Source organism: Balaenoptera acutorostrata, chromosome 18 (genome assembly GCF_949987535.1).
Source record: "Balaenoptera acutorostrata chromosome 18, mBalAcu1.1, whole genome shotgun sequence".
NCBI classification, from domain to species: Eukaryota; Metazoa; Chordata; class Mammalia; order Artiodactyla; family Balaenopteridae; genus Balaenoptera; species Balaenoptera acutorostrata.
Genome location: NC_080081.1, coordinates 11,702,270 through 11,718,369, shown reverse-complemented (window position 1 = coordinate 11,718,369; position 16,100 = coordinate 11,702,270). Strand labels below are relative to the sequence as shown.

The 16,100-nt window shown below is 41.6% G+C and overlaps 1 protein-coding gene across 17 annotated transcripts in view; it reads right to left on the bottom strand.

Moving 5' to 3' along the window:
- DOCK9 (dedicator of cytokinesis 9) overlaps window positions 1-16,100 on the bottom strand; it is a 283,640-nt gene that overhangs the window by 86,270 nt on the left and 181,270 nt on the right. For all 17 annotated transcript variants that reach the window (XM_057532615.1, XM_057532614.1, XM_057532619.1 and 14 more), the window contains exons 16-27: window positions 10,941-11,020; window positions 10,672-10,859; window positions 10,468-10,533; window positions 9,283-9,375; window positions 8,132-8,255; window positions 7,670-7,791; window positions 6,484-6,570; window positions 6,000-6,089; window positions 4,253-4,368; window positions 3,907-3,976; window positions 2,974-3,099; window positions 2,345-2,416 (exon numbers count right to left, since the gene is read on the bottom strand). In XM_057532615.1, coding sequence (XP_057388598.1) covers window positions 2,345-2,416; window positions 2,974-3,099; window positions 3,907-3,976; window positions 4,253-4,368; window positions 6,000-6,089; window positions 6,484-6,570; window positions 7,670-7,791; window positions 8,132-8,255; window positions 9,283-9,375; window positions 10,468-10,533; window positions 10,672-10,859; window positions 10,941-11,020 — 1,234 coding nt within the window. The remainder of the gene's footprint in view (window positions 1-2,344; window positions 2,417-2,973; window positions 3,100-3,906; window positions 3,977-4,252; window positions 4,369-5,999; window positions 6,090-6,483; window positions 6,571-7,669; window positions 7,792-8,131; window positions 8,256-9,282; window positions 9,376-10,467; window positions 10,534-10,671; window positions 10,860-10,940; window positions 11,021-16,100) is intronic.

Genomic DNA, 16,100 nt, shown 5'->3' with positions numbered 1-16,100 from the left:
ATATACAATGGAATATTAGTCAGGTATAAAAAGGAATGAAACTGGGTCATTTATAGAGACGTGGATGGACCTAGAGACTGTCATACAGAGTGAATTAAGTCAGAAAGAGAAAAACAAATATCGTATATTAACGCATATATGTGGAATCTAGAAAAATGGTACAGATGAACCAGTTTTCAAGGCAGAAATAGAGACACAGATGTAGAGAATAAACATGGACACCAAGGGGGCAACGTTGGGGGGCAGGTGGTGGTGGTGGGATGAACTGGGAGATAGGGATTGACATGTATACACTAATATGTATAAAATAGATAACTAAAGAACCTGCTGTATAAAAAAAAATAATATAAAATTCAAAAATAAACAAATAAAGAAATATACTTCTCAGGAATGTTTCAGAAGTGTTCCTTACCCCCTTGAACATGGCTCCCGTGGTCTAACTGCACGCTTTCCCACGTGAACTCCATGAGGGCACAAATCATACTACATTTAACCATGTAACCTCTGAGCCTGTCATATAATAAGGGCCCAATGAATACTTTCTGAACACATCAGTTATTTTAAAAAATATAATAAGGTTTACTAATCTCTCTGAAGTGATCCCATTTATTTAAAGACAAAATAATGAAAAATCCAGTAGTTCAGTTATGAACTGAATTGTGTCCTTGTTCCCAACCTTCCCCCAAAATTCGTATATTTAAGTCCTAACCCTACCTCAGAATGTAAGTGCATTTGGAGATAGGGTCTTCAAAGAGGAAATTAAGTTAAAATGAGGTCATCAAGATGAGCCTTAATCCAGCAGGATTAAGAAGAGATTAGGACACAGACATATACGGAGGGAAGACCATGTGAGGACACAGGGAGAAGAAGGCCACCCACAAGCCAAGGAGAGAGGCCTCCTGAGAAACCAACCCTACAGACACCTTGATCTCAAGACATCTAGCCTCCAGAAGCACAAGGAAATAAATTTCTGTTGTTTAAGTCCCCCGGTGTATAGTACTTGTGATGGCAGCCCCAGCAGACGATGACAGGCCTAGAGCCTGTCCTGTATAGGGCATTTTTAACAGAAAGGCAAAATAACATGATGTGTGTGTGTGTGCATGCCTGTTTAGCTGCACACTGCCAAGTAGACAATCTGCTAGATTTCTCCCTTGGCAGGCTGTGCTGGCAAGATTTAGATGGTGCGCTACTCTGTGGAAGGCAGGGCCCACCTCCATCTGGCCTCTCCCTGTGCACTAAAATTGGATTTAAAAGAAAAGAGAAATGAAAGGAAACCTCCTGATCAGGCTCCAGCTCCAGCTCTACTAGAAGAAAAGCACAGCTTTAGGTTCTGAACCACCAGCCTTCCACCTGACAAAATCCACCAGCCTTTCCCCAGGCTTCCTCTCCATCCAGATCCCTTGTCCAGGGGACCTAGATCTTGAGCCTCCCTCCCTGGGGCTCCGCCCTCCTTCCCACGTGCATTGAGGAGGCTGCTGGGCCCCAGGACCCCTGCTCCCTGCACGAGCGCCTGCTGCTCCCGACCACAGGCACCAACACCCGCTTCTGTACAGCTGTGACACAGTGAGAATCCAGTCATACAGCAACTCCGGGACTCCGCGAGTCTCACAAGCAATTCTGCGCACAGCCACCTGGGTTTACTGCGTTGGAATTCTATAAATATTTATCTACACTGAGCCTCAGCCAGCCAGCGGGGGCATCAGGCCAGAGTCTGTTCATCTCATGGCACAGACCAGTGGGAACCAGGGGACAGCACGGGGACCCAGAGGGTCACACACACCCAGGCACCATGGGGAGGAGGCGTCGGGGGAGACGGAGTTGTCTCAGAGTCCACTAATTGGCCACAGAGGATGTGTGGTCATACCAGACTTTCCCACCTAAGTTCCTGAGAAATCTCTACAATGTTCGAGACACTTAACAAACACTGGGTAGTTACATTTGAAACGAACGCTTAAACTGCTACTCCCTTTTCAACAGATGTGAAGATTTCTAAGCTAGTCAAAGGAAAAGACGTATTTTTCTCTGGATTTAATAACACAGAGCTCCACGAGTGTGGGCTCTGGAGCCAGACTGGCCCAAAGCCCCGCTCCCTCCATTCACTGCAGGGTGACCCTGGGCAGGTAACTCAAGCACTCTGGTCCCAGTTTCTTCATCTATAAAACTATAAGACTAGTACTTCCCCCATAGGGTTGTTAGAAAGCTAAAATGCCTTACTACTTGGAAAGCCCCTAGAACAGTACTGTGATCGGAACATAGAAAGCAATAATAAGTGTTAGCTACAAACACAATGAAAGAGAATTTCCCGTAAGAACTGCCAGGCAAGCCCCGAGAGGAAGTGACATACCTTAACTTTGGAGTTCTCTATCAAATGCTGAGCCATGGATTTGATCAAAACTTCAAAGAAAAACCATGAATACTGAAAGAAACAAAAGAATCCAGTAAGGAAAACAACAAATCAGAAGGTGAGACATTTACTCCCTTAGGCTGACAATGTCACTGACATGAAACAAGTGTGACCTGAAAACACAGCTGAGCCTCTTGGCGAATGGCTGTCAGAGCAGAGGTGCAAGGCAGATGCACCGGCTTCCACGTGTCCAACAGTAAACAATGCCATATACTCAGCAGACACTCAGCACGGCACAGCCAACCATCGGTGCCAGCTCATTCGGCACTGGCCTTTCCTCTCGGCTGGGTCCCACCCGTGGACACTTGCCTTTGTAGTCTCTAACTCAGTGTCCTCCAACGGTTTGAATATAATGACTGTGAAACTGAATACAGTAACGCCTTGCGGCTCTGTTAGGAGCACAGGTACGAGCAGCAAAGTCGGCGCTGAAGAACTAACTCCGTTACCCCCTTTCAGGAGGTGGTGATTGTCTCCAAAAGCACACAAAGAGGGTGAAATCCATCAGGCCATGAAGTCTGAATTTTCTTCCGTTTCAATACCACAGAGCCACACTGGCCCTCCCAACATACCTTAAGTAGTTTGTTGCTGGTGAGGAAATCGGCGGAAGGCTTGAGAATTGTGGTCATGGATTTGGTCAGCTCTTCGTGCACCGTCTTGTATTCGGAAGCAATATACGGCTCAGCCTTATAAGCATACTTGGAAGAAAAGGGAAAGATATTTTAATGCACTGGTTCTCCAAGTTGGGCTGAAAGCTGGAGAGGCTCCAAAGGATGGAGATCAGGGACCGAGATGCAACTGCACGGGTGGGAGAGGAAGGTGTGGAAACGGAAGGTGGGAAGGGTGGTTGTCATGTGACAGGAAGAGGGAGCCCAGGGTGTCTAAAGGGAGCCCATCAAAACATGTGAATCACCTGATTCAGCTGGTGGGACCTCCAGCCCAGAACTCCACCTCCCAAGGACTTTAAGCAACATGTCGCATGACACTCAGGAACTGATTCCCTAAAGCACCCCAGTTTTACTTTTTGAGCTAATACATAACTATAATTCACAGAGGTGTTGAAGGTTAAATAGAACACGTGTAACTTTTTAGAACAGTAAAGGCCACCGTGTTCACGGAATATTGTATGTGAATGACGAACTTGTTGATGTTTATCCTAACGGCATCTCTTACTTTCCTTCATAGTCTTCTAATTTGATGGTGGCCACAGCTAACCTTCCCATCTTTAAATTTCTGTGTCATTTGGGTCACATTATTTGCAAAACCCATTAAAGGACGAAATGTAGCTGAGAGAATGAAATTCAGTAAATGCAGGAATGGCTGTCCCTCTTTGGACTTCCCCGCGTTCAGGTGCAAGCACCTGCCACAGGCATAGAAGATAAAGCAGAGGTGTTAAGTTTCATCCCAAATGCATCCCCAAATGACTAGATTAAAAACGGTAAGTCCTCAGAAGGAACACTGGAGAGCCACAGATTTAAATGACCGGGGCAGTTTCATTTACATACCTTAACATATGACCTCAAGTGGCTCTCCAATCCTTCCTCATGGCACTGGGCAACCACATGAATAATGACCCTACACACCACAGGAATGAACAAAGCAATGAATAGTAATGTGACAATGGAAACGTTTCATTATTATCGCAGTAGTAGTAGAACAGTGATGATGCTATTGGCACCACAGGAAACTAGGAAACAAGGAATCAGACGGGGTCCCCGCATACGGGATCAAAAGAAATTTCTTAACTATAATGCTCAACACATCCTCGCACCCCAGATACGTATGACTGTGCTCCAGATGCGGACAGACTGAAAGGGAAGAAGAGCATCCACCTCTCTCTGCCTCTCTCACCGTGTCACGTTGACGGCGACTTCCTCCTGGGTTGCTCGGGTGAGGACACGGAATAGCTGGTTTAGGATGGTGGGCAAGAAGGCGATCATCACGTGACCTTCCATCGCGTGCAGGCTCTACAGACGTGGAATGGCAAAGTTCGTGTTATCTTTTTTTTTTTTTTTTTTCTTTTTATTTTATTTTATTTATTTATTTATTATTTATGGCTGTGTTGGGTCTTCGTTTCTGTGCGAGGGCTTTCTCTAGTTGTGGCAAGCGGGGGCCACTCTTCATCGCGGTGCGCGGGCCTCTCACTATCGTGGCCTCTCTTGTTGCGGAGCACAGGATCCAGACGCGCAGGCTCAGTAATTGTGGCTCACGGGCCTAGTTGCTCCGCGGCATATGGGATCTTCCCAGACCAGGGCTCGAGCCCGTGCCCCTGCATTGGCAGGCAGATTCTCAACCACTGCGCCACCAGGGAAGCCCTCGTGTTATCTTTTTAAAAGTAAACCAACCCCAAGAAGTTTCCACTTAGTTCCAAATAAGGATGGAAGAAATCCATCTTAAACAAATGGAGACAGTGGCAGGCAGACTAATGGACAAAGATGTCCACGTCCTAAACCCCAGAACCTGTGAATGTGTTACATGGCAAAGGGGAATTAAGGCTGCTAATCAGCTTAGCTGGCCTTGAGACAGGGGACTCTGCTGGATTATCCAGGTGGGCCCGAAGTAATCACAAGCATCCTTAAAAGTGGAAGAGGGAGGCAGGACAGTGGGGGGAAGAATGCTCAGAGATGCAACATTGTTGGCTTTGAGATGGAGGAAGGGGCCACAAGCCAAGGAATGAGGGCAGCCTTTAGGAGCTGGAAAAGGACAGGAAATAGATTCACCCCTAGAGTTTCCAGAAAGGAACTCAGCCCTGTTAATAACACCCTGGTTTTAGCCCAGTGAGACCCGTGTCAGACCTGTGACCTACAGGAAGTGTAAGAAAACAAATTTGTGTTGTTTTAAGCCACCATTTTGTAGTAATTTGTTACAGCAGCAATAGAGAATGAATAAAAGGCTCTTATTCAAGTCACATGGCTCTTATGATGTAGCTGAAAGGGGACCTGGAGCAGTAATTTCAGAATCCCCATTCCATTTTCCTTGCTTAAATCAAACAAATTCCACTTCTCACGTTTCTTCTATTTTGTCCCCATGCTTAGAATGCCCTTTTTCAAAATGCTCCCCTAGAATCACATTCTGGGTGAAACTCCCCTCGACCAACCCTCCTGCTCTCCCTGTGCCATGACTCCAGGAGCCCCCCAGCCTGCCCAAAGCTGGGGTTGGTTATGTGCATCATTTCTGGGTTTTTTGCCCACCTAGTAAGCATTCACCAAGTTTATGTTGTCCCCTACAATGAATAAGAAGTTACTTAACGGTGGGACTAAAGTCACTGCTTTTTATGTGCCTGTGACTGTGCTCTGCGCCCAGTGAGCACTCACAGGGAGGGCCTCTAAGTGGGTGGTTTTCTATGCAGAATAATGTGTTTTAGGTCCAGCCTGAGAAAAGGATATGTGGGGCTGGAATGAAGATCACAGTGGTATTATTTCCAAATCCACTTCTTCCCACTATCTAAAACCATATAGATGCCATCAGTGTGAGGGCATCTAGCGAAGAGCAGCCTTATAGGATTTCCAAGGGGTAAGAAGAACACTCACCGCCAAATAAAAAACCCAACCTACTGTACACTCATTAAAAAGGGGTTACTAAGAAAGCTATCTGATACCTTAAGGTATTTTACAAGTTCACTCCCTAAGGCTTGGGCTCCGGATTCGGTTTTCTGACAGTACTGGAAAAAATTATGTAAGTGCTGATCCTGGGGAGATAAAAGAAGAAAAGAAAATGAAAGCTTATTAGCATATCTGCTGTGGAAACAGAAGTATTCGCTTCTTGCAGCATGTATGTTTTATTTAGACTACAAAACATCATATAAAAATGAAAGCATCAGAGAGATAAAAATAAAAATAAATTTTAAAAAAGATTTCAAAGATCCTCCAACAAATGAGGAAAACTGTTGAGAAATGTTACTTGTACTATTCATTTATATCATTACATGAGAGCACCTTATATGCACTTTCTTTCTTCAAAAAAGGACTTACAGAGTGAAAATATATCCATGTAATATTTCAATTAGGATTTTATTTTGCCAAAAAATCATGCAAATTCATTCACAAAGCAATCACTGCTAATTTTAATGGAACAGCACTTACCTGAGTATACACTGTGGAAACCAGATGAGTTGAAACTTTCAGCAGTGGCTTGCTTCCATCTACCCATTTAATTTCTGGACCATAATGCTGAAAAAATATGGAGGGAAGAAACATCCCAACAGATTAGTGACATTAGCTTCAAACATCATCTTCAATGAAGGTACTGATGAGGTGCTGAAGGCCAGACAGCCTCAGTAACTTGATATTTATGCCTGGCTCACAGCAGGAATGTAACCAGTACTAATTTCTGCCTACTTTCTTCTCCCAAGTACAATGCTCTTCTTACTGGATATTCTAAGCTATCTTTTCTGTGTACTTGCAGCTGTATGAATTACTGTCCATTTGAGAGGGAAAGACTCCCAATTTTACCAATGACTTAACCAAACTTGAGTTCAGGGTTCTGAAAGTCATGGCATAAGGTACCAGATAAAGTAAATAGGATAGTAAGTATTCCTGGCACAGGCAAAGGGTCCATCATCTGTTTGTGTTTAGTTTTATTTCTGAAACCTCTGTTTTTCTCATGTTCAGATTAGGAATGATAACTGAATGTTATATGATTTACCCTTATTTTGGAATATTTTAACTATTTGTTCATAACATGGGCCCAAATTTGGCACTATTTAAATGCAGAGAGATATTAAATCCATTCACAATGAAACAGAACAGATCTTAACTAAGCATGTTATAAAACAGAAGTCTATAACATTTAAGATGGCTAAAAAGAATATAAAACCAACAAACCAATTGGAGAAATCAGAGAAAATTCAAGCTCTAATGAATCAGAAATGTATCAGAGTGGACTACCATGTGGGTGAGAGATTTGCTTACTAGACTTACAATAAGTTGGAAGACAATTCCTAACCATTTGCATGACTCTAAGAACCTATCTTTATTTGAGCACGGCTAGTTTTCAGAGACAAACTTCCATCTCATACAGTACCTCCAAGTTTCCATTTCCCTGCTGAAGCACTGCTGGTTCAGGGCTTATAAAATGCCCAAATTCCAGATTGTGGTAACTGTTAACAGCACTGCCTTCCAGTGGCCTAAGTTTACTTGAAAATGAATAACTAAAACCAAAATGTGGGACTGGCAAAAATACTGCATGCTTTTGTGTGTTACTGTCGTTTCAGCTGATCTTTAATGCTTTCTGAAGGAAGTGCGATCAACCAATCTTAAAGTACTGTACCCTGCCCATCCCAAGCTCCTGGTAGCCAAGGTAGCCGGACGGGAGATTGGCTGAGACAGGGATGTGCTGCTCGCTAGTCACCACCCTTCCATCTTTCAGGAGAGGAAGCCAGGAATATCCAACTGTTGAAACAAAGAACAAAAAAATCACCGTAAGTGTAGGAAAATGTATGTTACTAAATTGCCTGATCTTTAAGAACTGTTAATACCAATCAGAGTAAGAAACTGAAAAGACCCTGAATATAGTCTCTGCAGAACAGCGTCTATAATGTACGCTGGCCTCTTTGGGATTAGAATTCTAAAATTATCTCCTATAAAATGGACGTATGTGAGCCAGGCATGCTACCTTTACAAACGTCATCTAAAAACGCCTTCACAAAAGGATGCAAATTCAGAATCAAAACAAAATTTAAGAACCTAATGTCTAAGTTGTGAACAATCAAAGGAATGATGAAATTCAAACCTTGTGTTTCAACAACATCCTTCTTCTTTGTGCTTCCTTTGCTTGAATTATCACAGCTGACGTGGAAAAATGTGAACAGCAAGTGGTGCTTTTCATGTAGCTGGGTGGGCAATTCTATTTTAATCTGCAAGGAAGACAAAATAACAATCTTTTTTATATTCCAAAACAATAACGTGTCACCCATGTACAAACGTGCATTTGCTCTCCAAACTGATCTAACGTTTGCAGTTAAAGAGAGCTGAGACTGTAAAGCTGTGCTAAGGAAGAAATGGATCCTTAATACACTGTACTGGTCTAAATGTTTGTGTCCCCCACAAATGCATATGTTGAAATCCTAGTTCCAAAGGTGATGGTATTAGTAGGTGGGGCCTTTGGGGTGATTAAGTCATGAGGATAGAGCCCTCATAAATGGGATTAGTGCTCTTGTAAGAGATCCTATAGAGCTCCCCGGCCCTTCCTGCCATGGGAGGACACAACTGAGAAGTCTGTGACCCGGGAGGTGGCCCTCACCCAACCATACTGGCACCCTGATCCTAGACTTCCAGCCTCCAGAACCGTGAGCAATTAATATCTGCTGTTTACAAGCCACTCAGTTGGTGGTATTTTGTTACAGCAGACTGAATGGACTAAAAACATTCACTGGCCAAAAACAGGAGCGTTGGTATTTCAACTCTAGAAAGAACTGGAAAACTCATGACAGAAACCACTTCGTTAACTTCACACAGCCAAGGCATAATGAAAAACCAGGTTTAAACATTTAAAAGTAGGATTCATATAGTAGTTTTAGTGAACTGCATTATAATTCTACATAAGGAAACCCAAAAATAAGAAAGGAAGATTCTCAGGTCCAACAAGTATTTAACTATATATTTAAGTATGCATATGAACGGAAATATTAATTGTGGTAGTGATACGGGAAGAATTTTGACTTTTTCTTTTCTATATTATCTGCATTTTCCAAGTTCTTATTTTTTATAATAAATGTTACTTTTATAATTAGAAAAATTATGGAAAATAAATATTTCAACATTTAGTTCTATTACTATAATTTCAGTATGCAGCTTCTCTTGAATTCTGGTTTACTAAGCAAAGAAACTGGAGTTTTCCTTAAAACTGGTTAAATTGGGTTTTTTCTTGAAAAACTCACTTACCTCATCATAAAATTCTGGGTTTTGGTGATGGTGTAAAACTGCAGCAAAGGCGCTTCTTGTGAATACTGGCCCGCCAGGTCTGCCATAAATGCACTAAAATAAGAATTAGCAAAGGGAGACACCAGTCTTCAATTAATAGAGTAAGAAATTAAACTCAGATGTGTTGTAAAGAAAGCAGCATTCCTACAGCATAAACTAAGCCACCTTTGATGGATTTCTCCTGCTTACAAGACTCCAGACCCACAAGCCCTCTTACTGCTAGATCCTACCCACCCCCGGCTCATCTCCCAGCCCTCCCCTCCACTCCCTCCCCCACCCCTCCATGCCCTGGACAATGCCTGCTCTCTGCTCACTTTCACCTCCATGCCTTTGCCGACACAAACTCTCGGTCTGAACGACCTTCCCTCCCATGTACAGCAAGCAAACTCTCATGCATCCTTCAAGAAATGATTCATTCCTTCCTGTGTCGCCTCGGCAATTTTTTATACTAATTATTCACTATTTCTGTACCTTCTGCGTGCCAGGAGCTTTTCCTCCATGACTGCCTTTCCCACTAAACTGTGAATTTCTTGAGGGCAAAACTATATTATATTCTTTGCATCTTTATCTCCTTCCCTTCTTGGAAAGTCATTTCCACACAGTTACAGTAAAGAATTTGGGCTCTGGAGCCAGAATGCCTGGGTTTGAACACCGGTTCCACTAATATATGGCCCTGAGCAATTCATTTAAATTCTGTGCATTAGTTCCCTCATCTAAAAAGAATTCAGATAATAATAGTTCCTAACTCAGAAGACTGTTATGAGCATTAAAGGAGTCTAATTACCTATAGGGCTCTACAAGCAGAGCCTGGAATATAACAAGCACTCAATAAACATCACCAATAATCCACTATTATTATTACATACTAGAATAAACATTTTCAACTTAGGTGCATGATATGTTTACTGAATTGAACACGTATAAGAAAACCCCCTCCCTAAAGAGTATAATAAAACAGACATTATCAATTAAGAACAAGAACTCAATTATTCCAAATTCTGTAAGGTTCAGCATATGTGGTTATATTCTGTGATGTCACGTATTTTTGTGTTTGTGTCGATTAAAATGTGCTAAATCCCTTTAGTTGTACAATATCATGCAACTGCATTTTTAAAATGGAAAATTACGAACACATAAAATACAAACCTTCAGAGGCTGAGAGTCTTCCTCATCTGAATCTTTGAATTCAATGCAAATAGCAATATTTCTAGCCTGCAGCAATAGTTAAATAACAAAGAAAAAGAAAATAAAATAAAAAGCCAAAGTATGTAAATATTTATAAAAGAACACGAGAAGCTAAAACCTAAGAGAGCTTGGTATCAAAAATAAAACCTCAATCTTTGCACTCACCTTGGCAAAAGACTTTTGACTGTCATATTTCAAGGACTTAGGATAAACATAAAGGTGGTGGTTGTAGATGGTGTATGGCTGAGTGTGTTTTGGTATGCAGGGCACAAATTCCTCTACCTCAAACGTGATTGGCATTTTAGTACAGGTTTCAAATTGCTTCGTAGGAATGTATGATGAATTGACATAATCTAAAAAAATTAAAAACAAACAAATTGAAGTAAAAACCAAACAAAAACTTGTCTGTTTATTACATAGAACTTAACACTTACTAGGATACTCTGAGGAAACATTATCAATTGTTATGTCTAGATTGCCCAAAATCACGGGGAGTTTAGCCATCTTCTCAGGTCTACAAACGAAAGAAGAGAAAAATCAAACAGGTTAGGTTAGCTCTGAATTCTAGAGCAGCACTTCCTAGAGAAATATAATGCAAGCCATAAAAGTAATTTTAAACTTTCTAATAGCTACATTTTAAAAAAGTAAAAGGAAACAGGTAAAAATTAGTTTTAAAAATATTTTATTTAACCCAACATTTTAAAAATATTATCTCAATATGTAATGAGTATAAAAAGTGTGTTCTAATTCTTCGAAACCAGGTGTGTATTTTACACTTGCAGCTCAACTCAGTAGGACCTGCTGAGTTTCAAGGGCTCGACAGTCACACATGGCTAGTGGCTACTGTGCTGGACACCACGAGTCCAGATAAGAATATTAGCAAAATGTTATAGCGGAAGTTTTCCTGAACCACTCCATCCTCAGCATACATTCTTGGCTCATGTGGAATCATGAAAATTCAGAAGCCATCTTAGGCTCCAATGTCTAGTGAAATGCCAGATATAAAGAAGGTACTCAGTGAAATGTCTGGTGTTTGTATTTGGTCTGACTCCATCCAAAACAGGAATGTCCTCTGTGCCGTTCCTGACCTGCCTCAGCCCTTCCTAGTGACATGGAAATCTTCAACATAGGCGTTCCGATACCCAGATTGCTCTTCGTCACAGCATGGTAAAATTCACTTCTCTGAAGCTTCCACTCATCAAGGAGCCTAGTTATGTTTCTCTGTGTAACACTTTTAACCACCTATACACAGCTATCACACCTTCCTGAAGTCCTGGATTCTCAGCCCTTTTGCATCTCCCTCCAATGCCATTTCTCTCACATAAGAACATCCCCTTTACATCATGGCTCCCAGAACTGCATAGATAAGGCCCAGTGTGGTCTGCCCAGGTGGGGTAGAGCAGCTGTCTGGTTTTGAACAATATACCCTTCTACTGATGCAGCCAAAATTCTATTACTTTTAAACAGTCACACCACCGTAGTGACGCACATTAAATTTACAAGCACCTAAACTCCCTAATTTTTTTTTCATATGCTTCACTATCGTGCTATATGTTTCCATCCTGTATTTATACAATTATGTTTTTAGAAGTCAGAACAGGATTTGATTTTTGTCTCGGTGAAATTTTATCTTTTTATGATCGAGTCATTCCAGTTGATCAAAACCCTCCTAAATCCAGATTCTAACATCTAATGTATTAGATATGCCTAACAGCTTTATGTCATGAAGACATTCATCAGCACCTTACATTCTCATAAAAGTCACTGATGAAGAGAATGCACAGAATATTGCAAGAAGCAGCTCCTTCTCAAACCTCTAGAGGCTCATCGCCAGACTGATACTAGCCACTCATCACCCCTCCTGGCCTCTGGTCACTCCAGCACTGAACAACTGTCCACTCTCTCACATGCGCTACACTTCTCGGACCCATTGGTCATCTTAGAATATACACTTTGCATTCCTCTGCTGGACCAGCGTGGTAACCCAACTAAAAACAGAGAAGCAGAAACGTGGCTAGGATAACTAGTTCTATGTGACGTGACTTGTTTCTAGAACACAGAACACTGCCTCCTGGTTCTTCCTCGGCCACCTGTTTAATAATGTCTTTGAGAACACTGGCAAGAAACATCACAGCTCAGTGGCCAACAGATTCAGCATTTGGTTTTGTTCCCAGTTTTGAAAAGTTCCTAACTCCTGTTTTTAAGATTCCTCAGACATTATTGTTGTCTTAAGCAATCTCACATGTAACTTAAAATATATCTTGTGGTATTGTGGATCTGAACCAGGAGGTCCCTGACAGTTCCAAATTCTTGCTTTCACATGACTGCCGCCTACATTGAGCACAGTCATCTTTGCCCACCACCAGCTCCAACTTACAGGATCACTTTCTCTCAGGGTTCCTCACATTTCCACTTGTCTTTTGTTTACATCTGAGTTTAAATGAACAATTCCTTGAAATCCTGAGAGAGATAACTGTCAGGAAAGCAAGTCAACAAATATTCGTCATTCTGCCTTCAGTTAAAAAGATTGCTGGCCAAAAGATGTCCAGGTACCGTCCAGCATTACCCCGATACTTTGTCCCTGTGCCATTGTGTGATTTGTTCACAAACATAGTAACCTTTTCTTCTAGCAGGAAGACTGTGCCTTCGACAGTCATTCCCTGGGAGCTGTCAGTGGCTTCCCAAGCACTGTTAACTACCACAATGATACTCCGCCAGAGCCTCCCTCACCTTCACCCAAAGCTCTTGGGGCATCATCCCTCAGACCAGGGGGTTTCTATGCAGGTATAAATTTTCTTGATGTACACTGCCTTGCTCCACCTCTTCATTTGAGCAACTTAACTCTGCAACATACCATAAAACTCTGTGTTGACAAAATCTTAGAGACACCTACAGAGTTGTATCTGCTTCCTTGAGTCAGAAATATTATGTTTAATGTAAATGATACTTTTAAATATACAATAAGTACTCAAGAGTACTATATTTCACCCCTTCCTAGTTATTTCTACCTGTGGATAAATATATACCTTCTTCAAGATTTTTTTTTTTTTGGTTATTTCTATGACATCATGCCCATATAAGTTTGAGAGATTTGGATTTCTAAGCAACAAATTTTAATTAAATTATCTTCATTCACTGGAACTCTTTCTACGATGTGTTACTTACTTCTGTGTCTAACTATACTTACTTCTTATTGTTTCCTCCCTCTACTGACAGCTTTATACTTACTTCTTTTTCTGTTTCCTCCCTCTACTGAGAGCTTTTACTTCTAGTTGCTACTTCTGTAGCAGCATTATTTCCATTCATTTCCAAGCAAGCACCGATCTGAGCTTAGTTCCATATCAGGTAGCACAGGGACTCCGTGGAAGCTGTTTCTACCAACTCAGTTTTTTAAAACATAATCTTAAACCTATTTTAAAACTTTATGATTTTTATTGAACTTGGCTTATTAGAGATCAAAACGTCACACACATCAAAAATTCTACTGTCTTTTATACAAGTATTTCCAAAGTGATGGGGGGGGTGTGTGTGTGCGCAAGCATGTGTTGCACAAAAAGAATTCTCTCATATCTGGAATTAGTTTGGAGTTTTTTTAATGCTAAAAATTAGTACCTACATTCTATGTAAAACTTATAAAAGAATGCTTGAGCATGAAAACCCATCTTAAAACTTCACTGATTAAATAAATGTGTAATGGAGATGCATGTACGGAGTCTGGCATTTGGAAACTGCTTCTGTCTACATGTGAACTTAAGAGTGAGGCTCAAACTCCCTCTCTTGGGAAAAGGAAAGGTTTTCTTTTCCCACTGCCCATACGTTCCTGCTGGTTCAACCACTCCCTCAGAGGAAAGGGCAATGGTATCAAAAACTAGCAGTCATCCCATGCCAAGAGGGTTGGTGTCCTTACCTTTGTGTTTCTGGAGCTTGGCCTTCCCTTCCCTACTTCCTATATTGACCCATTAAAGTGATCAATTGGTAATACAGACATGCTTGGGTGTGTTGTTGGTGTGAGTCTACTCTTCTAACTGCATTTTATAAAAGGAAATATTCCCTGAAAGCTTTTCTGTCACTTAAAAATATATATATGATTGAAAGAAATCTGAGATATTTTTGTTTAAACAAAACCACTGAATTTATGTCTATGATAAATTTCAATAAGCATCTATCAAGTGTTTACGCTGTGCTACAATGTGCACTACACTAGGCACCGGGGACAGAAGACAAACAGGATCTGATTCCCGTCCTCAAGAAGCCAAAAATCCAGTAGATATTGTCAACTATTTAAGATACATGATGGCAACTACTTCTGTAGCGTGTATACAAACGTCTACTGAAAAGTGGAGGGTCTGGACGCATTGAGAAGGAACAGGGGAAGAGACCAGCACTCACGGTGAGAGGAATCACCCTGCCAGGCATTCTCACTTATTCCCCCCACAGTTCTAGGAGGCAGGGCTATTATTATCCCCCCTTAAAAAGAAGAGGACACTCAAGCACAGAGGCCAAGTGACCTGCCTGAGATCTCCCATCACGGAAGTGAGTTACGGATTAGGCTGCAAACAATAATAATGTCAAACTTGGGTACAGAGAATAGAGAGGTACAAATAAATGCAAATATGTAAGCCTCATGCAGAAACACTTATAGCATTATTACCTAAACTACTTAATATGGTAGCATTTAAAAAACGGTCTGCATTTTAAAGAAAATGTTCTATTTTTATACTTTGCCTTCAGATCCGCCGCAGAAATAAGACAAGACACAGCCATGAGCAAATCAAACAAACGTAAAAAACCACGTCCCTCTTCTTGGATAGATACTTCCTGGAGCACATATGTTAGCAATACCATCTATCTGACAGAATTATTTTCTTACTAAATTGTGGAATGTCTCCTCTGATAATTACTACAAGGGAGAGGGGCAAAGTGGCTGATGAGCTTTGCCAGCTGTTTTCTAGACACTAGGGCAGCTTCAGAGCATTTTTCTCATCCATTGTTAAATGACATTTTGAGACAATCGTGGGAGCAGAAACCATAGCTTTGGATCCAAGCTGGTGCCCAAGCCACTGATATGAGATTATTCTTTGTAAAAAAAAAAAAAAAAAAAAACAAAGAGGAAAGAAAAAGAGCAACACTAAGGTTTTTTAAAAAATGAAAAAAGGGATCCTCCACTCCCCTAACTCAACTGTGAAAAACACACAAAGAAACACTGGCATTTCTTTGGATTCTTCCTGAAAAAGGACAGTAGCTTTCCTCGTGCCACTGCATTTTCTGCGGCTGACAGCATTGGGTCTCTATTTTCGGGTTTCTGAGTCTCTCGCTGGCCATCTGGACCATACTCTTCCCAGGAAACCCTTCCTACTGAAGGCCTGTTGTGCAGGGAGAACCCACCCTGCGCTCGGGACCAGTGGAGGCTTTGCTCTTTGCTGCCTGGTCACAGGCTCTCTGCTCGGATCATGTTTTGATTGATGAACCTGTGAAGTTCCACCCTCCAGGTTCCACCCAGGAAGCCAGACCTTCAGCTGGGGCCACCCCCAAAGAGCAGCCACTGTGGCGGGAGCTTCAAGCTAACCAGCCTAGGGAGTGACTTCTGAGACAGG